The sequence below is a fragment of the Melitaea cinxia genome, chromosome 3 (assembly GCF_905220565.1).
Source record: "Melitaea cinxia chromosome 3, ilMelCinx1.1, whole genome shotgun sequence".
NCBI lineage: Eukaryota > Metazoa > Arthropoda > Insecta > Lepidoptera > Nymphalidae > Melitaea > Melitaea cinxia.
The window spans coordinates 2,874,700-2,901,783 of NC_059396.1; the positions used below are offsets into that span (position 1 = coordinate 2,874,700).

Consider the following 27,084-nt stretch of genomic DNA (forward strand, 5'->3'; position numbering starts at 1 on the left):
ACAAATGATCGATTCTAGTCGATTTAACTTCAAGATGTAAGAAGGTAATGAATAAAATAAAATGATATACACATATTTATCAAATTTCTTACATCTCCGTCACTTAATCTGTTGACAGATTACTGTTCAATCATATTAAATAATAAAGCTTTTTGATTAACTAATGCACTATACTATACGTACATACGATTAAATAAATAACGGTGAAAACGCCTTTGTTATGTAACAAATAAACAAGCTCCAAGTGGTAGGTACACTATCTTGACAGCGAGGATAGAGCTACTTGTAATGCTTCTGGTGTTGTACCTACACGTCCGTAGGCTATGTAACCGCTTCCCATTACGCGAACCGTCCGCCTGTTTGCCATCCTTATTATGTAAACAAAAAGAAATGTGCAATTTGGCAATGAATAAAATACTACTAAATTTTACATATATGAATAATATGTTATATAAACGCTTTTCCAAACCGTTAACATTAGTTTCTACCCGATGCTAACACGATAGCTCACGCAAATCACTGCATACCTCACGCAAGGCTCTGAGCTAATCCCTTCAAGGATAGGCTATAGCTTAAAAATGTTGCTTGAGATACTTTCAAACATATCTGGCTGACTCGGTGAACTTTACACCGCCTTTTTTTGTTTTCGTGAATGTAGGTATATAATAAAGTTTTTAAAATGTCGTTTATTCAAATATGTCCTGACAGAAACAGTCGATTTTACACGTGCTCCACGCAATTTAATTCGTTAAAATTCAAAAAAAGTGGGTTTTTGTAAAGCTACAGACAAGTGCCGCACATCAAAAGTTGCGCCTAAGCGCGCCCTATTCGGTGGTGTTTTGCTCTTCCCCGGAAAACGTCACATTTTGAAAATAAAAGTGAAAAAGTGCGAAAAAAGTGCTAAAAACGGCTAAAACCGCTAAAAAATAACTTTGTTCAACATATAAAATTTTAGATTTTCATACAAAATTAATGTTCTTTATGTCAAAAGATTTGTTTCAAAGTGTCCTACATAACAGTAAAAAGAACAATAGTGAAAAGTGAAAAATTTTAGCTTTTACTAGTGAAAAACCCCGTTTTTCTTGCAACCGTAAGGTTGTCAAGTGAACGCTCGACAAATAAGATCGACAAGGTATTGTTTTTAATACATCATCGGACGGGTCTCGGCGAGGCCTATCATTCGACACCCATTTTGGATTTTTCCCGCCTAAGCGCGCGGAAAAAACAAGGAAAAACCAAGAAACACGTGTTCACGTGCTCCCATTTCCCGGCGTGTGAGCGTGACGTGCGGCACGCCAAACGACGCGGCGAGGCAAACCAAATACGGCGACACATCGAGCAAGAAAATCCAGTAAGTACTTCCAGAGATATCCGGTTTTGAAAATTTACCCCTTTTTCAAAAATTTTTATTTCCAAAAATAAAGCGACGACCCCCCCATTATTTTATTAATTTCGATAGACAATTACTAAATCTACATATATTCCAAATTTTATAAATTTCTGTTCAGTAGTTTTGTTTTTATAAATTTTTTAATTTTAAGGGTGAGCACGGGGGGTGCTCCCCGCAGCCCAATATCTCTGGAAGTATTTCCAAAAAATCGGATAAGTTAAGACTAGATTATAAGAATTTACGTAGATTTTTTATCCTAATTTAAATATTTTTATTGTATTTTTTCTAAATTTTTTGGTGTTTTTCCACCCTCATAAATCGGGGGTTGGTTTAAAAAATCCCATTTTAGCATAATTAAATAGCTCTTCGCAAGCCCTTTCCAACGAGCCCAAGAACGGGTATTTTGAAGCGATCGAGGCCGATTCTGGGATTTTTAGACTTCGTGGCGGCCATTTTGACCGCCATTTGTAAAAACTTTGATAAGCCATATCTCAGCCATCTTTCAAGCTAGAGAACTGGGGCTTCCTTCAAATACCTTGTTTTGGAGAGGACTGTGTCCTTAAGGACAAAACGACTCTAGGTAGAGCTGACCCCCTGATCCTATTTTTTGGACCGGGAGAGGACAGAAGAGACTGAGCCCATCACGGGGAGCCCACGCACGGGATCCTGCGATCAGCGGTTCCCGAAATATCGACTTTCTTTATTTTAAAGAAGTAGACCGGGTCTTTTGGGCTGATTAAGCCTGAAATTAGAAGATAAGATATCTCGGGAACCGCTGGTCATAGAGCGACGCGGTTTGGACCACTGACTGTCCCTCCTCTAGGGCTATCTCTTCAATTAGGACTCGAGACTCTACGTAGAGTCGCACCCAAAAAGTAGAGTTTTCTCTACTTTTTGTTAGCTTTAAGTTAGGATTAAGTTAGTTTTAGGACGTGAGCATATTTGCTCGCTATTTTACCTTGAGACAACGTATTACACCTGCTATTGCAGAATTATTCGACTTTTATCGGAAAACTTTACTAGTTTCATATTTTAATTATTAGACGCGACCCCCGAAGATGTCGAGTGCTAGTGGCACGTCCCGATCCCCCGCGACCCAGGGCCGAACACCTAGGCCCCCTCCATCCCCACAGAGCAGTGTCGAATCACGCCTGTCTCCCTTAATTAGGAAGAAAGACCTAGTAGCAAAGACCAGCTACTATGAGGAGAAAAGGAAGGTCTTTGCGATGTGGAGGTCAAGCAAGAGGGAAACGTCAGAAATGGCCAGGGAGGCCCTGGGATCTGCCAGAAATTTGAAAAAAGAGTATAGGGAGACTTTGGAAGCAGCACTAACGGAATACTCCGTGTTGATGGATACAATGCTGTTTACATTGGAGGCCCAGCTAGAAGAGATTGAGAAATGCCAAAACAAAGTGGTAATTGAAAAAATGGAAGAGCAATCTCGTCTCCTGCTTGAGACACAGGAAATGGTAAAGACCATCCATACCAAAATGGAGAAACAGCAGGAGACGGGAGAAGCTCCCAAAACCTACGCTGAGGCAATCCTAGCTGGACCACCACCAAAGCGGCCGGCCGTCCTCCACTCCCTGGTGGTGTCGTCGGAAGACGTTGAAATGACCGGGGAAGAGGTCCTCACCAGGTTGAGGGAGACGGTCAAGGCAAAAGAGGGATGGACGAAAGTGGAGAGAGTAAGGAAGGCGAAAGACAGGAAGGTGGTGATGGCCTTTGCCACCACCGCCGAGAGAACGAAAGTAAGAGAATGTTTGGAAGCGAAAGGGAAGGGTCTTCGGGTCGAGGAAGTCCAGAATAGGGACCCGCTTCTGGTTCTTCGGGGCGTCATCTCGGATAACACCGATGAAGACATACTTAAGGCCCTGAAGAACCAGAACCGACATCTCTTCGACGGCCTCGACCAGAAGACCTGCAGGGTGAAAGTCCGGTATCGCCGTAAGGCGAGGAACCCGCACACGGCTCATGTGGTGTTGGAGACATCGCCACCCCTCTGGACACGGATCACAAGCGCGGGGTACGTGCACATTGACCTCCAGAGGGTAAAGGCCGAGGACCAGTCCCCGCTGGTCCAGTGTTCGCGGTGCCTCGCTTACGGCCATAGCCGGAAATTTTGTATGGAATCGGCAGACGCGTGTAGCCACTGTGGCGGCCCGCATCTCAAGGCACAATGCACGGACTTCGCGGCGCAAATTCCGCCTTCTTGCAGGAATTGTCGGAGGGCGAAGCTCGACGAGGTTGGGCACAATGCCTTTAGCGATTCCTGCCCAGTTAGAAGGAGGTGGGATGAGCTGGCGAGATCGTCCGTTGCGTATTGCTAAGGGCGTGCTGGCCGACGCAGTGGCGCTACCAAAAGAAGCCTCCACATCCCTGGCACAGAGTGCGCGAGACAGTCTGCAGGGACTCTGTATCTGGAAGAAACTTAATAGCTTGTTGCAGAACAAAGTTCCTGTAGAACAAGAGGGATATAACGCGCGTCCTCCGAATAATTTGCAAGGAATTATGAAAGGATGTATGGGAAGGACTCTGGCAGAGGAGAACGAAAGGCTCTTGTCTCATCAAAATAGTAAAAATTATAAATGTCTCGGACTAAAATGGCGAGCAAATATGCTACAATTATATAATAGTATATAAGGTAGTAGCATAGGTAGATAAGTACATAGAATAAGAGCTTGTTAGATAATTGTAAGTAAGTTTAAGCTGTAAAACACTAAAATTAAGTATCTAGAATTAAGAAAATTGTAGTAGATAAGTATTTAAAATAAGAACAAAACTAATGTATAAGGAATGTTTTACACGGCGATAGTATATATCGACGGTAAATGTAAAAATAAAATTACTCCAATACTTCAAGTATACAAACAAGAAAATTGTAAACAGAAATAAGCCAGTAAACAGTTGTTTCTTTCACCCTGTGTTTAATAGATATAGTAATTATTAGAAAAATATAAAGTAGCATTAGGTCAATTAGGAAGGGAACTCACCCTGATCGGCGAAAGATGATGAATGACAGAAGAAATTAGTATGAAGAATGAAAGTACGAGAGGCATGATTGATAGAACTGGTATGAAAGAGAACGTAGTAGATACAGGCTCCGACCACAATATCGGGGGTTTAGAGAAAAAAAAAAAAAAAAAAAAACCGTTAACATTAATTAAGGGCATAGAAAAATAAAATCGGTCTGATAGGGATTATCAGATTAAACGACACGACTCAATTTATGTCTGAGTTTTATTTCAAAAAAGTTTTTATATAAGCATTGCAGATTAATATACCTATGTAATTCCATTACACATCGGATTATATGCGCTGTCACGTGCGACGTGTCACCGGCAGTCGTCCCGATTCCGTCTCCGTCGCGTCGCGTCATTAGGGGACTGTGCGTGACTGATGACGTAATGACGAGTAAAAGAAATTATACCTTTTCAATTATGTAATTATTTACTATATTTTACTCCTGCAAAGAAAAAATATATTTATCTTACCATAAAAGTAAGGTATTTTAAAGTTCAAAATTAGTAATTTTAGGATTCCAAAATATAAGTTTTTGAGACATCACAAACAAAAATTCGGCTTTACATTTCTTATTTGTTATTATTATTTATTAGTTGTTATTATGTTAACGTATTCATTAGTGTTAAACAAATTACTATTTAAAAATGAACGGCGTTAAGTCGGACTTGAATCCATAAATCTTGGTTACAAAATCTTATATGTTATGTACATATCTATTATAAATATAGTGTATTTTATCTAAATATATTTTTAATTACTGTTTTAATTTATTTTATAAAATTGTGTGTACATACGTACCTATACTAACCTATTTGATTTTTGTCTGTATAATTATATTCCTTTTAATAACACACCCGGTGTTGGAAGAGATCTCTTGCAGGGATAAGCCATTAAGCACACATTTCTTTTGATGATTTACATTCATGTAATTAGATCAGAATCAATAATAAAGACTAAATTAATAATACTTCTTTGTTCACGAGGTTGTGTTGTTACAGCTAAGATACCTATCGTTAATTTCATGCAAACGGATAGCGGCCCATTAGCTCAGTTGGTTAGAGCGTCGTGCTAATAACGCGAAGGTCGCGGGTTCGATCCCCTCATGGGCCACAGATATTTTTTGTTATTTTTATTCGTTTTTGATTTTTTATTTAAGCGTTTATTTATTAAAATAAAAATATATCTATCCCCGTAGTCTTAAGCATAAAATGACCTAGATCTATTTTTTTTTTTGAATGAGACATACTGTTATTAATTTGTTGTATCAAATTCAAGGTTAAAGTAATTAGTTTTAGAACATTACTTCTCTATTTATATCTAAATATTGAATATGTATGAATGAATTTTAATATATCAATGACCAAATTAAATGTGATTTTTAATTTATGCAACAATAAAACTTAGTGATAAAATTTATATTTTAATTTTTTTTTTCTTTTTGTTTTAAATTAGTATATTTAAAATGAAAAAATAAGAATAATAATATTAATAAAAAATTAATCATATTAAATACTCTGTGTAAGGAGAGGTGAGGGGTAAATAATAATTAATTTTGAAAGGAATGTTTTTTATATTAATCAACCAACATTTATTTTTTATTTTGTCTGCCAAGATCAAACACTTTGATTCTTATATCTTATCCGTGACAATTTTAAGGAAAACACATATATAGGCTACATTACATCACTTTATAGAATAATAAAAAACACATAGATAGAAAACGAAAAAATATTTGTGATTGTGTAGTGTTTCTCGACCCCCAAGACATTTCATTCTACTTGGGATCAATGAGTGTGAGCCATTTCCTTATTTAATTTAAAGATCAATACTTATGTTTTAGCAGATGAACAGTACGAAATTTCCTGCTCAAAATATGGAGCAACCCGACTGGGGAAGTACCTCGACCTTACAGAAGATCACAGCTAAATAATACTGTTTTCAAGCAGTATTGTGTTCCTGTTGGTGAGTAAGGTGACCAGAGCTCCTGGTTGGGGATTGGGGACTGGGTCGGCAACGCGCTTGCGATGCTTCTGGTGTTGCAGACGTTTATTAGCTACGATAATCGCTTACCATCAGGTGAGACGTACGCTTGTTTGCCGATATAGTTGTATAAGAAAAAAAAAATGTAATACAAAATAAAACCACATAATCCAATTATCAACGAACATATATATTTATATTTGGTAATTCAATAATATCTACAGTTGTAACAGAAAGAAAACAGGCACTTCAAGCTTAGTGACGTACATACTTCACAGTCTATTATTATAAGTATTTATATAAAAATAATTTATGATACATTGAATTACATCGTTTTATAAACACTTACATATATGGGACTAACCATACAGCCATACCGTTGGGGGTTTCAAAGTGGCAATCGCGGTGTCCCATATAAGTAAAAGTGTTGATAGCAAACACTATGACTTAAAAATTTATATTGTTTTATATAACATAACAAAATAATAATTTGACTAAAAATTATTACACATGTATGCAAAGCTACCATTATTATTTAGAAATGCAAAAAAAAATTAGAAAAATGATGACAGGACAAAAAAAAAGTTAAGTATAAATATTACATACCCAGATCTAAATAAAAAGTCATTAAATATCCGTAATTGTGGACGTCAAATTGAAATCTTATAGTTCTTAATATATACAATATTGAGATTAATTTGAAATAGAATTACATTATTTACATTTGACATTGAAACATATATATATATATACAGTATTTTAAAGAAAATATTATGCACTTGATTGTTGTTAGGTTCCGTAGAGTGTCATACTTATGTGACAGCTGGTGTTGTAACAATTCTGTATATTTATATAGAGTTGTTAATACAACCTCCAAAAACTGTATTTGTACAATTATTGCTACGAATTTTAAAATCATTTGTGTATCTTTCATATTTTGTTTTAGATTCGTCAGTTGTGAAACGTGCAATAAGACCAACGAGCCGTTTCGTTTTATAGTAGCATTCTACGAAACCGTTTCGGTCGAAACTTATTTATAAAACTCGATTTAGGATATATTAATTCGGCCTATTTATGTTCAAATAAATAATTTTAATAAAATTCTTAAAAAAATCGTAATCGGACTATTAAAATAATAATTTTTACAATAATCAATCTTTTCCGTATCCTATCCTACCACATAAATTCAGGGACATAACATACCCTTATATAGTCACAAAGCATAGCATACTTGAAAGTAATAGTCAAGAGTCTTTAACAAGCAGGCGTTATAAGTTCAAGCTGTGTCCCGGTCAGTGATCGATGACTAGCCAGCGGTGCGTGGTGTGTTCTATCTGCTGCTGTAGCAGTGGGGTGCGCACGCGCAGGCGGACTTCTAGTGACCCTCCCGCCGGTCTTCGACCGTCCATTAACTGTAAAAAAATAAAAATAAAAAATTTAAAAAGTTTTATTATTTCTAAATCATAACAACATTGTGGCTGAGTCTTCCCAGTGAGTAGTCATAGACACTTGTTTGGGAAATGCTCGCTACTTCTCTTTACAATAAGGATTTTAGAGACTTGACTTGAGATTTGCTTTGTTATGTACATTAATCTACATCAATATGATAAAAAAAAAAATTGTAAAAGATAATCGACCTTATCATCAACACTATGAATTCGAACCTTCAAAATACAGAATCGAATAATTTGTGATAGTTGACTGTCGGGGGTTATTATCAATGATATGGGATCGGACAGTAATCAGATTAAAATCTATAATATACTTAGATAAAATAAATATACTGTTTGACGATTATTTATCAAATAATAATTAAATATAATTCATTTAAAAATGTTATATGAAGAAATAAATTGTCATTAACAATATTTTTAATCTATACTGAAACACCAACTACAGTACGTGACGTCATTTGTAGGATCGAGCATTGGCCACGTTCCGCTAAGCTTCCGCAACTCCCGCATCATGTTTTCACCATGCCACCATATTGCGAGCACACAGCTGACGCCTGACACTTAACAGCGACCAAATATACGTTCCACTTATAAAATTCGGTGGGCGTTTTTACTTTAGTAGAACGGCAATTTTAGCGGATGACGTGGCGTTTTAGCGGGATTTTTCAACAAACAATATTAAAACATGTTTTGAGAACCTAAAAGGCTATAAATAAATAAAATTTCATTTTTTATGAAAATAAGTATCCATAAAGATTAATTTAAAACGCTTTCTGAATATTTATCCGATCCCTATTATAGCTAAGGTACGGGCACAAATCTGGAGAAGCCCAACTGGGGAAGTGAGGTATTTCCCCTACGGACAGACAGCTCCTTACAGAAAATAACAGCTAAATAATACTGCTTTCAAGCAGAGTTGTATTCCTGTGGTGAGTAAGGTGACCATAACTCCTAGAGGGATTGGAGGACGGTCGGCAACGCGCTTGCGATGGTTCTGGTGTCGCAGGGGTTAGTAGGTACTCACTTAGTATCAGGTGAGCCATACGCTAGTTTGCCGACCTAGTTGTATAAAAAATAATAATAATAATAATACTAACGGGAAAAGCCTCATGTATGGTGACCTGGGTCTCCAGCGGAGCCAGCTTCACTGTCGCCGTCCCCAGCAGAGCGTCCCGGCTGAACCAGCCGCTGCAACACAACGAGCTACACCACCTGCACACACCGCCCGCCGCGCTACCGCACACCGCTACATACCACAGGGCAACCGGTGATGTGGGGACTGGGGACTGGGGAAGCTACCACTGCTGCATACCACAGGGCAACCGGGTGATGTGGGTACGGGGGAATGGGGGAAGCTACCACTGCCATATATCACATTACATGCCACTTATGTTACAGGGCTGCCGGGTGATATAGGTACTGGGGAATGGGGTGAGCTACCACTACCACATATCACATTACATGTCACAGGGCTACCGGGTGATGTGGGTACTGGAGATTGGGAGGCCACTGTCGCGTACTAGATACACCAGTTTGAGTGATATATGAGGAGAGGAAATGAGTGGATACTACTGGTGATACACATTTTATCTACACCTGTACAGTTCTCATTTTTTGTACTTTTTTCCTTTACTACATGTGATGATAATTTTCCAATTAATATGTATTTCTAACAAATACTAAATAGATTTTGTTTAATTTAAAATAGGAAGTTTAATAATTGTTGCCACTGTACGCAACTTTTGGTATATAAATGTATGTATAAAATGTGTAGCATCAGTCACGATTGGCTATTTGACACTTTTTAAATAAGTATAATGATAATTTTTGTATTTTCATCTTATGTAGTTAAATAAAAATAGTTCCTAACTTTTTTAAGTAGCCTTTGGTTATGCATAATAGTTTAAAATGTGAAATAGCCAAAATATCAAATATCAAGCAGAAACTAGAATCTATATGCGAACCCAATGGATAAGACTAATTATTTACATCGAATTATTTACTCAAAATAATATAAGGCCAAATAGTTCAAATTAATAATATTGTTTACTTGATAATTATTTATTTATATTAAAAGAAACATTGTAAATATAATTAAATATCGATAAAGAAACCCTATTTTGTTTTGAGTACATCATCGTCAAGCCATAAAGCACAAAACGCTAACCCAGACTGTAGATAGAGCGCGAAAAAATGGGCACAGTACTAACAAAAATTAAACTGTTTTATATACATTTATATGCAAAATATTTATCAATATCTATATTTTTACTTTTACTGTGTATTGTATAATATGTATGTATTTTACATAAATATATGTGTAATATTTATGTGTATATTCTTATATAAGTAGTGGTGTGTATGATAGTATATTATATGTAGTATGTATATGTATATTGCATGATGTTATGAATATTATTTAATTAGGTTTTTATTTTCTAGAATCTGTATGATGTCTACATTACTGCACTCTCTTAGCCTGCTATGTAACATTAGTTCCACTACCACAGGTTGGCTGGAAGAGATCTCTTCTAGAGATAAGTCCACCATTGCTAACTAAATTTGTATACAAACAACTGCATTTTTTTTTAAAGTGCAATAAAGAATATATATATTTAGGTCTGCAGATAACTCGGACATGATAATGGACTTTACTATAAAAATTAAAAAAAAAATTAGCCGACTACAAAAAAGGAGGTAGTTTTGAATTAGATTGTATTTTTTATGTGTGTGTAACCTTATCACTTTTCAGTGGGTTTACCGATGTTGATGATTCTTTTATTATTAGAAAGATGGTGTTTGTCGTGTGGTCCCATTTAAATTGAACTATATTTGCAAATTGTAGTGGTTTTTTTTTTTGAGAATTTTCATAATTTGCGTTAATTTGATGTTTCACTCTTTGTTCAATAGCCCAATAACATAGACATCACGGAATAGACATTACAACAGATAGCTTGGCAAATTTTATCACATAGGCGATACAATTATGCAACGTATGGATGAATATTTTAGACAATTGCATGCAATGCATGTTATGATTTATACCCAAATGCTATAAAAATATCTATGGTTAAAACATTACCAAGATATATTAAACTATACTCGTACATAACATACCGCTACAGTAAATCATAAAAGTTTTTAAACGTCAAATCGAAAGTAATGTAAAAAAATAATATATACAGTGTGTACAAAATAAAAAGAAAAAAAAATAAGTATGAGACAAGTTCTTGATTTTCGTGAATTCTACTGCTATTTTGTGAATTCCTAACCTGTATATGTATATTTATTGAATGGAAATGAAATCTCGAGAATAATAAGAAATCTAAATAATTTGTCTTCACTCTACATAAACTAAAATGAATCGGTAAATAACGCTAAATGGTTATAGATTATTACTAAACGCAAACATACAGCTGCGAAACAAAATTATTGTAAAAGTTTTTGTCAATTATGACAGCTGTCCAGAATAAAAACCGGTATGCTTTAGACAACACGACTGAAGTAAAACTTAACTAACGTAACTCTCTCTCTCTCTCTCTCTCTCTCTCTCTCTCTCTCTCTTTCTCTCTTCACTAACTTATATCTCTCTCTCAACTTCCGTTCACCTCGCCCAATCACACTTTTCGTAACACTCTCGTCTCACTGACTCCCCAAGTCAAGCGTGCGTAAAGAAGTTTTAATAATAAATTCAATAAGGGTAAGAAAAAATAAGTGTCTTAAAAATACCTGTACTGTCTTTTAATAATATAATATTTTTCATTTACATTTAGGAACTTTTAAATATTTACGTAATACGCTTATAGTAGGCCATAATATTCTCTGGCAGTAATCAAATATTAGATCTAGAGTCGAGTATGCTTGCCTAGACCTAATATATATTGTTACATTTTCACTTTGGAAGATACCTAAATTTTAATGGCAAAAACACTTTGAGAAGATGGTCCATAGCTTAACAATTACTATTGGACAATTAACCCGATATATTTATATGTGTGTGTGTGTGTGAGTATTTTGTCTAAATAATTATTTATGAGTAAATTAAAAAAAAAATAGTTTAAATTTTTTATCGTATCTTATTATTTGCATTGTAAAACATCTAAGGTTCTAGCCATGTGTATATTGGTCTCAGGTTTAATGTAGTAGACACCTGCAGTTAAGGTAAAACTTAGACTTTACTGTAATTGTATGATATACTTGAAATATGTCGTAAACTTTATTGGTGGTGGTGGTCTTCGCTGTTGGATTACAAATAAATAATTAAAAATATTCATCTTACCCTCTCGAATAAACTTCGAACTTGATGGCGTGTCGCTTGAAGACCCTCAAACAGGGTCTCGCGCCTCGCTGTATGGCCAGGGTAAACACTGCCGAGTAGTTGGGGCTGTTTGTGTCTTTAACTAGCTGGGTTCTGTCTGATACTGGCGTTTCCTGGAACGTTTATAATATTAAAATCATTAAATATCACTACATAGTATAAAACAATGTCGCTTTCCGTCGGTCTCTTCCCGTATATGCTTAGATCTTTAAAACTACGCAACGGATTTTGATGCGGTTTTTTTTAATAGATAGTGTAATTCAAGAGGAAGGTTTATATGTATAATACATGCATAATATGGTAGAGAAACACTGATAATTTTATAGGTTTCTAACGTATCTTTTGTTGTAGATTCTTAGTATTGCTTCCGAGCGAAGCCGGGGCGGGTCGCTAGTGAGTTTTTAAATGGCGAAGGTGAGACTGACGAATAGTTAGGGCTATTTGTGTCTTTTATTAGCTGGGTTCTGTCTGATACTGAGATCTACTGCAAGGTTGGTAATATTAAACCATATCATCTAATATATAAAATTCTCGTGTCGCGGTGTTTGTAGTTAAACTCCTCCGAAACGGCTTGACCGATTCTCATGAAATTTTGTGTGCATATTGGGTAGGTCTGAGAATCGAACAACATCTATTTTTCATCCCCCTAAATATTAAGGGTAGTCAGCCCCAATTTTTTTTAATTATTAATTTTTTATTTTATTATTATTTGACGTTGAAAAATACATACAATCCTAAATTTTTACTTTTATACCACCAACCCCTATTCTGAGACAATGTCGATTTTTCTACATATAAGAAATATTTCCTTTAATACATTTTGTTATTTTTTGTGAACTTTATTCTTTGCAGGTAAGCGCATAACTAGAAAACTGTAGTACTTGTTACGATTTAAAGTTACCAAAAAATAAGAAAATTCGGCAAAAGTCAAGGACATTTTTATAGAATTTTATGAAGACAAAAACAGCGTAGTTAGTATATTAGCGTTTACAATTATTTGACGTTGGAATTTTGATATTATTATTTTATAATATTTATCACGCATTAATAAATATTGAGATTCTTATTTGTTGGACGACTCTTGCAATTTAAGTTTTTACAATGTATTGATAGACTTTTGCTTCTCATTGTAACTTTTTTATATTGCTTTTTTGTTTCTCTAACTTTTTTTATTTTATTTAATAAATGATTAGGTGTCTTTTATGTGTAGTTTTTACTCACCTGAGGATACGGGAACTCGAATTTGACGTATGTATCGATTTCCTTAGGATTGGGCACGTTGTATGCGATCCCGCGTACAATTGTGAGTTCTAAGTCGTTTTCATTAAGATCCGTATTGCACTGAACCACTGAGAACTTGCGGTTTTCGTAGTGGAATTTGGGAGGTGTGTCGCCTAGGCTGAAATATTATTATTATTTTATTTATTTATTATTTATTAAGAAAACCAACAGCGTTTCAGTAATACATACTATAACCAAATTACAAAAAAAATAAGGCCAATAACAGGTTTCCCTTTATAATATTTATAAGTATAGTTATATAACATTACATTACATTATAAGATATAAATGAGTAATAGAATACCCACTTACTTATGATAAAATTGTCAAGGGATTAAGGCAACGCAGTCTGGTCAAGGAACAATGAATATATATGTAACAACAACTTCAACGGTTTCAAAGTAAATATCCAGCTCACCTCTTAGCCACCTTCACGACGTCCAAGTCCTGCTTCACACTGACAGCGAGGTGTTCGAAGCGGTTGCTCTCGGCGATGTTGCCCATCGCCTTGTAGTGGTCGCGGTTGGTGAGGCAGAGCTTCAGTTGACCGCTTAGCTGTTGCTGGATGCGAGTCATTACGTTGTCGTCGTCTATGTTTATCGTCGAATCGTCGGTCGGACCGCACTCCTCGGCTGATATAACGTCGTAACTGGAAATTCGAGTGTAATTTTGGTAGCTACGTGTAACCATTTGGATTTATTGTATTTCACAAGAATTTTATTTTTAACCTATACTACGTGACCCGTTTTTACAAATTTATAACCCCCTTTCCTCCCGTAGTATTTACTAAGACGAGAGAGATGGGGGTAGCACGAGTTTTTACGTACTAATTCAGTATTATGGGTTAAATATTTTTTGCAAACAGAAAGTTAATATATTTTGCTCAAGTTTATTTTTATTAATACCATAAAAGTCCAATATTTGAATATAGCCCGAAAAAGCATGAGATTTTTCTAGAGATTATTGACTACGTGACGAAAACCTAAGACCAAGCGTGGTATTTTAAAGACCTCCCTCCCCTGAACAGGCCACCTATAAGTATGGTTACATTCCATAATTCGAAAATAGGAAAAATAATCACAAATCGACTGTAATTTTATATTCAAAAGTGCTTGTCATGTGGCGTTATTAAATCTTTACAAGTGCACATCCACAACTTGATTCGTAACCGTATCTTCCATATTCTGTTTGTACTCGAAAAAAAGACTTCAATTTTACATCAACATCAAGCAACATGACATATACAGTACAGGGATAACTCAACAACTATTCGTCAAAACTCGCTCCAATTTAAATTGGATCACCCGAAGAGTACCAGGTTTCGAATATAAAGGAATCAGTTAAAAAAGGACGGGTTACGTACTACATATAACGTCATAAACAAACATTGATGAAAAACTGGATACTTTTATGAATTGAATTACATTATAATCATTGAATTATTTCGAACTGCTAGCTCTGACGTCACACGAGAAGAAAGATAAATGTGTCTTGTGCCAACGCTTGGGCCGATCGTGCCTCTCTATCGTTTGTTCCGCGCTCTCGCTCGCACGCCCAGGCTCAGGTGGAACGTGACACTTGTTCGTGCGTGCAGCCGGTGTTCATCGATTTATATAACGTTATCACGGCACATTAAAAAAAATACAAAAAAATCGAGAAGCTTCTCCTTTTTTGAAGTCGGCTAAAAACGAAGGTTGTATTGAACAGAGGCGCAGATAAAATATAAACTCACGAGTCTTCCATCTTTTTTTTCTCAGTGGGAGGCAGGGGTAAGGACTTGAAGTCGACAGTGAGACCGCCCTTCGCCGCCTCTATGACAGAATCGAAGCCCTTCGCTGTACGCAGGTACTCTTTAGCTTGATTTATATCACCTGTATTAAAATAGCCTTACTGTATATAAAAACTCAAACAAGTCCAGGAAAATCTGAGAGAAAGAAATGTTTCTGAACATTTGCTAATCTAATTACTACTGACATTTGGACTATGAAACTACAGAAACACTTTCGATACTAACTATTAAAAATATATATGTTGTATTATTAATGCTGAGAATGCGGAATTTTCGCCTAACTGATGATCTAGCATAGACCGCTGAGATAAAGGATTTTAATACTTTGTAACAATCAATGGACTTAGCTATAAAGTCAAAAGTCTATAAAGTAAAGAACTCACTATAGACGGCGCCACGGTCGCTTAGACCGAATATAAAATCATCATATCAAAAATTTCGATCTAGCGGGTACATCGTTCCATAGCTTAATTGGCTAGAGCGCCGACACGGTCAGTCGGAGACGCAGGTTCGATCCCCGCTACAAATTATAAGCTTATTTGTATAAATATAAATATGTATGATAACAGTCACTTACCATTTTTCTTCGCTAGTATAGCGGCCTCCTTGAACTGTTTCTGTCGATGCAGTAATAGCGCGAGCTGCTTCTGGTATCGCGATGCCGGCGGTGGAGCTCCGGCCTTAGAGGAGGACGGACTCGCTGAGGGGCGGGGGGCCGGGGCCGGGGCAGGGGGCCGAGGGGCCGGGGCAGCCTGTGTAATTAAGATTATAAGAATACTTTTTTATGTTTATAACTTAGCCGGAGAAGAGTTAAGAAGGCGAGGTTCCGCGTATTCGGAGTAGACCAAATATTCTTCTTAATATTAAATATGATTATAACTTAGTAGAGGAGGGCAAGTATTGAAGCAAGACAGCAAGAAAAATCTAATTAAAAATCTAGACCACTTCAACTGGGGAATTACTTTAATCTCAGATAAAATATTAGACATATAATGTTAATCTCAAGTAGTACTGTGTTCCGATGATGGGGGGGTTAAGAGCTAGTCAGTGTTCCTAGGAAAGTGCTATGTTTACAGCAGTAATACACACACTGGTAATGCCTAATATAGCAGATGTCCATAGGCTAAGGTAACCCGGTTATCATCAGACTGATCGTTCATTTATTTACGACTGCAAATAAAATAGTTGTATAATAATTGTGTTTGCTCGCAAAGGAAAAAAAAACCGACTTCAATTACATCGACAAGTAATACAACATAAGTAAACGAATAAATAGTCAAGTAAATATGGGTCATCGTAAATACCCAGTGAAAAGTTATGCGGTATAATACATACATAAAAAACAGTCGAATTGAGAACATCCTCTTCTTTGAAAGTCAGTTAAAAATATGAATACTAGTTAATTTTGCGTGTATTAACAGAATACAATACAACAAATGCAAATACCATTAGAAACATATTACAATAATAGGTAAATAACACAACTTACCCCCTCAGTGGGTATGGGAGCGTACCCATTGGGAGTGGGGAGCTCATCTATGGGTATAGGTTTCCCCATAGAATGCAGTTTGATGGCGTCTTGGTACTGCTTCACTATTCTACCCATCCGGCGGGCTTTTGATGCGTTTCCTTGCTCTTTTGCTTTTACCTCTTGTTCCTGTTTAGATTGTTTAAATAAATAAATAAATAAATATATACAGGGTTACTTGTAAAACACCAGCATCCTTGCAGGACAAGATAGCTAACATCATAAGTAACAACATTTGTTCTACGACTTTTCATAATTTGTTAGATTTTACTTTCATACAAAAAAAAAAAATTAATTTAATTTTCCGTTTGAATGTTATAAACTCTACGCGCATCCCAAATATTAGGTAAACAGTTACTACTTGCGGGTGTGAATGTGAGGGGGGAAGGAAGGGCCGGAGCGGTACTAGCGCCCTTGAACTTGAACTATTTCGCTAGCCGAAGCAGTCGGCGCGGCGACTTTGATGCGCCCGCGTCATATGATTTTGTGTGCTACTCGTATTTATTTTACTCGTATCGATCGATGTATTGTATCTGTACTAAAATAATTTTATAACCATGGCGTACTGCTATTCTAATGTCGAATACACGGAAATGGTGAGGATGATTATTATCAAATTAAAACGAATTCGGAAGTGTTAGCACGTGTTAGTGAACAGCTGATTTTTAGGTGTGGTGTGTGTGTTGGTTGTGATAATGACTATTTTGAACGCTATGTGCGCGATGTAGAGGTAATAGAAATTAAGTTCGTAAATATAATTTTATTGTCAATTATTTTTTATTTTTTAATTATTGTAAATACGCTGATTCCACTTTTTTAATTCGCCTGCATTAAACAATGAAAAGTGAATAATACCCAGCTACCAATATTTAATATTAATTTGGTTTAATTAAACTTTAGTAAACGTTAAAGACTAATAATTAGCTAAGTTAATAATTTTCACATATTTTGGATGTTCAGAATTCAGATAGCTAATCTACATACACATTTACCTAAGTCACTGCGACATACAAACTGTGATACTGCCTACAAACCCACTAAGCAATTTATATTATTAACTTATTTATTTTATTAACTAGAATTATGGGGCAGAGAAAGTGTTATTTATTATTATTATTAGCAGTGCAAAAGCGCGCGAGCGTCGCGTCGTCCTTTCGATAATGAATGAATCAATGAAACATAGACTTACAAATGTTAGGACCGTACAATAAAAGCTTAAAAAATCATTTTTAATTAATGTATTGAGTTACGTCAAAAGTCGTAGAACAAATGTTGTTGTACATAATGTTAGCTATCTTCTCCTGCAAGGATGCTGGTGTTTTACAAATAACCCTATATATATATATATATATATATATATATATATATATATATATATATATATATATATATCACGCATAACGGACCACCTTTGTGTCTAAATGCGGAAAACCGAGCCCACAACAATATATATATATATATATATATATATATATATATAGTAAAATTATCTATAATACTGTGCTGTGCGTATATATATCAGAGCTGTTTCTTTGGAATAATTATATACTAGATTATAAATTGTAAAAATACTAAATTTTTTATACATTTGCAATCAATAGTACATTATTAACCAAAAACCTAAATATGTTTTGATTGATTCAGCCTGTAGTCCCACTGCTGGGCACACAGCATGTATTAACTCCATGTAGGAGAAGGATTGGAGCTTAATCCACCACGCTGCTCCACGGTGGTGGGTAGATAAATATATTTGAAATTATGAATATGTAATATATTGTTATATTTAATTATTCCAATGGCTAATACTGCAGTCAATAACATTGAACATATTAAAAAAAATTAACAATGTGACCCTCCCTTTAGTAATAAAAATAATCATAAAATATAAAAAAAAACCTGGAAACAAGCAAGCCTCTGTCGTAGTGCCTCATCAACTGTTGAAGCCGTTATCAGCCCCGCTGGTTCCGGGGCAGGTTCTGGAGCTGGCTCTGGAATAAACACACAATTCACAATTTTTAAATAATAAAATAATTAACGTAGCTCAGAAAACACTATATGTAGAATTGATGATTGCAGGTTTAACTTTTGAATAGCTTTTCTAAGATTTTGTGATTTTTATATTAAGTGATGCTCCTAGTAAAATTCTAATCCGTTTGTATACCACACGACACAAAAGGAAAAAACGTCCAGACTATAGTAAGCGTCTGTATCGCCTATTAAATATTTGTAATGTGCAAACATTGAATTGGTGACCGCTTGAATTGGTGAGCGCATCAGTCGGTAGTTGTAAACGTGTCACTGCGTCATCGTTAATACATCAAATATAAAATAAGAACTTGACATTTTTTAACCCACATTAGTGTTTATTTTTACTCGATCACATTCGGTTTTTAAAAAAATATATGTCGATATTTTATGGCCTATTTAATTACCGCTTTGACTTTTACTTTTAAGCAAATATTTTTTTACTTAAAATTGCTATATCCCAGGATAGATTAATTGAAATACACAAACAATCTCCTCAGGCAGATATAATATTAATTAGATATGGGGACATAATTCAAACATCAATTATTAAATTTCATATATTTCATAAACACAAACCAATATATAACGTTTTAAGACTATTCAAGGCCAGCAATCTTTGTTATATAATTTCAAATAAAGCTGTTAGTGCGTGTCTCTTAATAACTAATTATAAATCGTGCGTTTATCCGTTAGAACGAATACTTTTTCATAATAGACTACAAATCTGAAACTAAAGTAAAGTCATAAAGATTTTGATTCCATATTATTGACTATCCGTAAGTCATAAAGATTTTGATTCCATATTATTGTACATATGTATATACTATATACCTTATAAATAAATAAAAAAGTGTATATATCAGCTCTGAAAGGTGACTAGTATTTACTCCTTGAGAAAGATTATCTGTGAGGTCTAAAAATCTATTGCACACCTCCGGCTGTACTTTCCTCTCACAAAATAAAAAATATTGTAAGTGCTTTACTCCTAATTTTTATAACATGCATATTTTTCTACAGAATACACATCAAACTACAAATTAAATATTATTTGAAAGAATTTTTGTGAATACTATTATAATAAAAGAATCGATTAACAATTTTTTTTATGTTGAACGTCAACGTTTTGGATGTACGGATTATAGCAAAATAACGCGAGACCACCACACCACTTGACGAAATATGAGGTTTTTTATGATGTCAGGAAACTATTAACTAAGAAACCTTTTGAATACGAAGACTGAAAAATTCTTTAATTTTTTACAATAAATATTTTTACGTTTCTATCATAACAATATAGTATCAGAGCCATCTGTAACTATTTACAAGAATGAAATCGACTAATCGAACTTATCGTTGTATGGTCAATCATTAGTTCCTAAACCAGCTACTAGAGGGCGGTGTTAAGCATACGATGCTAACAATAGTTTTAAAGGAGGCGTGCAATTTTGGATTTTATATATGAATATATGTATATTTCTCTTTTTTGTAAGTGACGTTGCGCGGTAAAATGCACTCCTAGCGTCACTGTTTCACACTATTTCACTCACAGTTACTTAAGGAGTAAATTACAATAAATAAATACACGCATTACGACAGTATTATAATAGTACTGGACACAACCGCATAAAAATTAAGTTTTTCTCAAGTTTTTCACAATAATAAAAAAATATATACCATATTAAGCAAAACCCTATTTATCTAAACTGTTATAATAATTCTAAGCGTATATTTATCTGTTTTAATGCATTTATGTCACTATAAAACTGGATAATTTAGGAATTTCTAATAATGCTGTAAAAAATCAACCCATAAGAAGTTATGACCAATGAGCATACAATGACCCAGTAAAAACCGTACAGTATTACTCTTCATAATTTGTTAGTAAATACATTTAAAAAAAAACTATATAACTTTATATATTATATATAAATAAGTAATAGCTATATGCTATAGGATTAATATTTGAGAATTATCAATTTGACTGATTTAATATTTTCAATCACTATCGTCGGTAAAACTTTTGTATGAAAAATAGATCTTTTATATAATAGCAAAATCAGACCAATCATTAAATATTAAATATAAATAATTATTCACCCGGCGCTTGTTGAACTTGATTATCTTCTTTGTTCTGTTCTTTGAATCCTGAAGCGATTGCCTCCGGAGTGGGCAGTTCATTCAAATCCATCTCTTGACCTGCTTTATATGCATCAATGACTACATTGAATTGTTTTACTACTTTCAAATATTCCAAAGCTAAGGATTTTTCACCGGCGTGCTTGCTTGCTAGGGCAGCTGCTTTGAATTCTTCTGTACGCTCTAAAAAAGATATAAGAAATAAATAAATATCTTATAACATACATACACAGTCATCTGTTCCTGTGGTAAGCAACATAATGCTTGTTATAGGTAACATCCAACTTTTATGAGTATTTTTTTTTTTTCGATGAACGTACATAGTAACAATACATATATATAAATATATACCCAGACACATATTATACCCAGATTCAGGCAGAAATCGAACCCAAAACCCGCGCAACAGAAAGCACCACTACAAACTGCGCCAACGGGCTGGCCTTAAATGTGTTAACTACGAATACATGATTGCTTTTAGATATCTATAAATTGCTTATTTCAATGATTTTTTTCTGCTTGAAATTTTGTTAGTAAGCTTCATAATTCCTTAAGTATTATTATTTACTTTTGGAAATTATGTGTTTTGCGAAATGCAATAATTTAAAACAATACAGTAGCAGTAACTTTAAAGGCTAAAATTTTGAAATCTAGTAAACTATGTAAATTAAATATAATTGTTATTTAATTGCAAAAGTAAATAGGAAACGTTACTGTTATTACACCAATGTATGGTGATTTTTTTTTACATTTTTTATGTTACATTCTATAATAAAACAATTGTTTAACATATTAACATATTTGTTGTAAACATTTTATACAGTAAAAAATCAATGAAAGTAAAAAAAATATAACAACTATATTAAAACACTCACTCAAAATAAATTTCAACCCCTCAACCTTTGCCGGGTCGACATCATCGAAAACCGGTGGTGGAGGAGGGGCCTCTTTAGGCTCAGGGGGTGATAGAGACCTTGGTTCAGGGTCTTGGGGCTTTGTCACTGATGTGGAACGAGGAGGAGGCACCGGAGCTGAAACTTGGGGCTCAGAAGGTTGTGGATCCGTTGCTGGTTCACTAGATTGAGTTGGTTTTCCAACGCTGACTGGAGGGGGTATATCCTCATCCTTGACAGTCCCACCAGCTTTTGCCTGCTTCAGTAGATCATTAAGAGTTTTGATACCACGATTGAATCTGTTGAAAAATATTTAAAACTTATTTACACACTAGGAAGCCTGTTTATTAAGATAAAATTATGAAGATTAGAATTTATTGAGGAAGAGAATGACGACGCCTCGGCGCAACGGTCACATCACTTGTTTGTGGCTTTTGCGCTGGCGGTTGCGGGTTCGATTACACATGCAAACATTTGTATTGCCCATACAGATGTTAGCCGTGGTCTAGGCGTTTATCCTTGTGTATTGTGTGTGATTCTGGACTCCCGACACAGGAGTTAATCCTAGTTGAGTGTGAGGCGTTTTATTTATTTTAATTACTGCAGAATATATGCTAAAATATACAAGATAAAAGGCTCGTTTTAAAAAAAATTGCTGTTATATAAACCTAAAAATCCATGGCTGTGACCGCTGCGCCAACGCGAAAGCGAAACCTCAAAAAGGTTTAGGAAGATTATGGGATAGAATGTATTACACACTAACTAGCAGAGCAATGATGAACACTAATAATAAACATCAACACAAGCAATAACATCTGCATGCATGCATTCATCGTGTATCATCCCACGGCTGGGCATAGGCCTCTTTTTACAGGTAGGAGAAGGATTGGAGCTTAATCCACACCGCTGCTCCAATGTTGGTTGGCGGATAATTATGTTCCCTACTATGAGTAACGATCGCTGTCAGGTATTTAAGATAACATGGGGACAATGGCTTAACGTGCTTTCCAAAAACAGATATCTAAACCTGAAAGAAATATTTGTAATTCCAATCCGCAACCTGTCGGTGTTTTAGGCGACTACTTGCATTCTAATATACCAGAGCGTTGTTGCGGAGCAATCACACCTAGAAAAGGACAAAAAATTGACAACTCACCGTCTAGCCCTGCTGCTCTCTCCATTCTCTTTAGCTGCTTTCTCGGCAAGTGTATAATTAGACAATCTCTCTTGCAATAGTGATACCATGCTACTTTCACATCCGGGAGGAGGAGGGGCGGGTCGAGTTGCTCGCCTCTCAGACGGAGCACCTTCATCTAAAGCTAACTCTTGTAGCTCATTGAGGAGATCTGGGTCATCTTCATCACCTAAAACAATAATTAAGTAATTTAAAAAAAAATAAGATTTTTAGCGTGCATAAAACTGGGGAAATGTGGCATATACTATGTGATCCGTTCAGGAGGAAGGTCAAATAAATCACGCTGGGTCACTGGGGTGGAGGGACTGTTTTTAGATTTTATATATAGTGTTCGATTTCTAACTGCATTCCTTCAAATGGGGGTTTTGCAGTTGTAATAGATCATTTTCCGTGTGAAAAAAAGATCCTAGTGCATTTTTAAATTTAATTTTGTCTTAATATACAAGCTACTCTGGAAATTTGCTTCTGTGTTATACACACACATCCAATACAATTTTTCATAACCCTAAAAAACATTGATAAAGTGAAATATAAATACTATTGATCTCGATTGTATTCTTTTTTTTAATGTATATTACCTCAGAACTTTTAGTCATAGTGGACCAATTTTGTTGATTTTTTTTTTTTTTTTTTTGATCGCAAGGTGGTGTTGTCATGTGGTCCCATTTAAATTTATTTGAGGTCTAAGTATTTTTTTTTTTTTTTTATGTCACCAGGTCGGCAAACAAGCGTACGGCTCACCTGATGGTAAGCGATTACCGTAGCTTATAGACGCCTGCAACACCAGAGGCATCGCAAGCGCGTTGCCGACCCAATCCCCAACCCCCCAGGAGCTCTGGTCACCTTACTCACCAACAGGAACACAATACTGCTTGAAAACAGTATTATTTAGCTGTGATCTTCTGTAAGGTCGAGGTACTACCCCAGTCGGGCTGCTCCAGATTTTGAGCAGGAAAATCCTGCTGTGCCCTACCTCAGTTAAAAGTACTAGTTTTTACTTTACTATTTTTTCGTTATCTTTGATAATGTGCATTTACTTCATTATTTTTTCATCTACCTTTGTTGTATTAATTGTTGGTGTAATTGAAGGTAAGCAAACAATTATCTTTTGAAATTACAATACTGACTTTGACATACCTTAATTTTTGGTTTCAGACATATTAAAATATCTTTATAGAAACTGAGTTGCTTCATTATTTACCCAAGCCTATAGATCCTATAGATTTTAGGAACAGAAAATAGATGTCACAAGAGTGTGAAAGACTTAATTTTTTTTTTTTTGGGTACCTACTTTATCAATGTTTTTATGTAATCAGGAAATAAAACAAGAAATAAATAAATAATCAACTTAACAATGAACAAACCTGAAACGTCCTCATCTGAAGGTATATCCTTTAAGCTAGCAGCAATCATAGCGTCAAGGTCTGCTGGTGCAGCCGGAGCGGGTTTCTGAGGCCGTGGCTTCTTTTGCCCTCCACTAATAGCTGCCAACTCAGCTTCCAAGTCTAAGTCATCATCTGACAGATTCATTGGTTCATCATCATTATCAAAATCTGGTATATCTATTAGACCAAACTGAAAAATTAAATGAATAAAGATTATTTATTAATTAGATAATTTTAATACATTTGTATATCAAAAAAGCCTATCTCTATTTATTTATTTTTCGTTTTGTAATGGGTAGCTAAAAACGTACACAGATAATTTTCTTTTATTAATTCATTAATTAATATTATTCTAAATTAACAAATAAATATATCTTAATAAAATTTTATTACTAAGAAACTAAGAAAGAAGTAATGATTGTATATACAAATACTTTTAGTATACATGTTTTCTGAAACATAAAATAACTTGTTTTTCTTGTATAAATGAGCAACCTTCAAATCCCTCTTTGTTTACATAAAGGATAAATCAGATGTTAACTTATATACAGAACAAGAGACACATACAAATTGCAAATTTAACACCTAAGCTATAAATAGATCGTTATGAAATAAAACCGGATCAAATCTTTTAAACTAATATTACTAATCAACAATCACAATGACTCACCTGCGAAAGATTGCCTCGTTTCCCTGAACTAGGTCTTTTAGACATCTTTAATAACTATATTTTAAATTCTGTTTACCTAATATTGTTATTTTAAGATAAGTATTCCTTTAAAAGTGAGCTTTAATCGTATTGTTAGTTTCTAATAGCTTTGAAATTACACAAACAACTTATTTGAATTGTTTAGAAAAATTCCTCTCACACTAAACAGAGTTATTGTTTTTTAAACGCCTCTTAAAGCTATCACAGCAAAATAATACTCTTTACATATCTTATTTATTGAGAATGCGTATTGTTGTGTTTTAGAAAAGCGTAAGTTCGTTGTATTTCAGATTTAGATAAGAAAGGAAAATTCTCAAATAAGAAATGTTAAACGTCAATGTCATTTTTAACATGTTTTGTCAAAACCGAGGTCAGAACCTTTGAGCCTGAGGTTGAGGTGAGAAATATTATATCATCAGAAATTTTACAGAAATATTTTGATTTTGATACTTAATGAATAAAAGTAAATACCATACAAAATCTCGATTGCATAAAAGTTAGTAAATTGATTCTTATTTAAGTGGAAATTCCTATGTACTGGACATGGTTCTAAATTTTTTAATAAATCAAAATTAGTCTTACAATTGATTTATAGTCACTTCAGCCTATCGCAGTCCACTGCTGGACATAGGCCTCCCCAAGTTCGCGCCACACATCCCGGTCTTCCGCAATCCTCATCCAGCCTACACCGGCAATCTTACGTAGATCGTCGGTCCAACGGGCCGGAGGACGTCCCACACTGCGTTTGCCAAGACGCGGTCTCCACTCTAGGACCCGTCTACTCCAACGGCCATCGGTCCTGCGACACAGATGACCAGCCCACTGCCACTTCAACTTGCTAATTCTGTGGGCTATGTCGGTTACTTTCGTTCTCTCGCGGATAGTCTCATTTCTAATCCTGTCTTTGAGAGAGACCCCAAGCATAGCCCGTTCCATTGCACGTTGAGCGACTTTAAACTTGTGGACCAGTCCCTTGGTCAGTGTCCACGTCTCGGCTCCGTATGTTAACACAGGCAGGACGCATTGCTCGAAAACTTTGGTCTTCAAGCATTGCGGAATCTTCGAAGTGAAGACTCGACGGAGTCTGCCAAACGCCGCCCAGCCCAACCGAATTCTCCTATCGGCCTCCTTCTCGAAGTTGTTGCGGCCTAGTTGGATAGTATGGCCTAGGTAAATATAATCTTGAACAACTTCGAGAAGGGTACCATCGACCGATACCGGTATCGGTATGACTTGGTTGTTAAACATAACTTTCGTCTTATCCAAGTTCATACAGAGACCGACACGTCGGGAGGACTCGTTTAGGCCGGCCAGCATTTGGCCTAACTCATCCAGCGTCTCCGCAAAGATGACAATATCGTCGGCGAAACGAAGGTGAGAGATGAATTCACCGTTGACGTTGATGCCCCGTTCCCCCCAATCCAAGGTCTTAAAAACATCCTCTAGCGCAGTGGTAAACAGTTTCGGTGATATTACATCCCCCTGTCTTACCCCGCGCCGGAGGGAAATAGGTCTTGTTCTTTGGTCATTGACATGAACGGTCATCGTCGCCGCGTCGTACATAGATTTTAGTACCTCGATATATCGCCAGTCGATATGACATCTCTGCAGAGAGTCCAGGACAGCCCAGGTCTCGACGGAGTCGAAGGCTTTCTCGTAGTCCACAAATGCCATACACAGCGGTTGATTATATTCTTCCGTCTTTTGGATAATCTGCCGAACAGTATGGATGTGGTCCACGGTGCTGTAGCCATTTCGAAACCCAGCCTGCTCTGGTGGTTGGAATTCGTCGAGTCCTCTGGCGAGACGATTCGTAACAACCCTCGAAAACAGCTTATAGACGTGGCTCAGAAGTGAGATCGGTCTGTAATTCTTTAACAGAGACTTATCGCCTCTCTTAAAGAACAGCACCACCACACTCCTGGACCACGCCTCCGGCGTGGTACCTCGGTGGATGACGGCGTTAAATAGTCT

At 35.6% G+C, this 27,084-nt stretch overlaps 1 protein-coding gene and 1 non-coding gene across 2 annotated transcripts; one reads left to right on the forward strand and one right to left on the reverse strand.

The window, feature by feature from the left end:
- The first annotated feature begins 5,450 nt into the window (after nucleotides 1-5,450).
- Trnai-aau lies at nucleotides 5,451-5,524 on the forward strand. The gene has a single exon. It is a non-coding gene; the product is annotated as a tRNA-Ile (tRNA).
- Nucleotides 5,525-7,502: 1,978 nt separating this feature from the next.
- On the reverse strand, nucleotides 7,503-25,116 carry LOC123669705 (coiled-coil and C2 domain-containing protein 1-like). Its single transcript, XM_045603296.1, has 14 exons — nucleotides 25,072-25,116; nucleotides 24,381-24,615; nucleotides 22,978-23,185; nucleotides 21,804-22,120; nucleotides 20,890-21,111; nucleotides 18,661-18,752; nucleotides 16,726-16,893; nucleotides 15,814-15,988; nucleotides 15,180-15,318; nucleotides 13,866-14,096; nucleotides 13,388-13,565; nucleotides 12,128-12,279; nucleotides 8,946-9,060; nucleotides 7,503-7,806 (listed from the first exon to the last, which is right to left on the reverse strand). Exons 1-14 carry the CDS (start codon nucleotides 25,114-25,116, stop codon nucleotides 7,687-7,689), a joined length of 2,397 nt encoding a protein of 798 aa, XP_045459252.1. The 3' UTR covers nucleotides 7,503-7,686.
- Nucleotides 25,117-27,084: the final 1,968 nt, after the last annotated feature.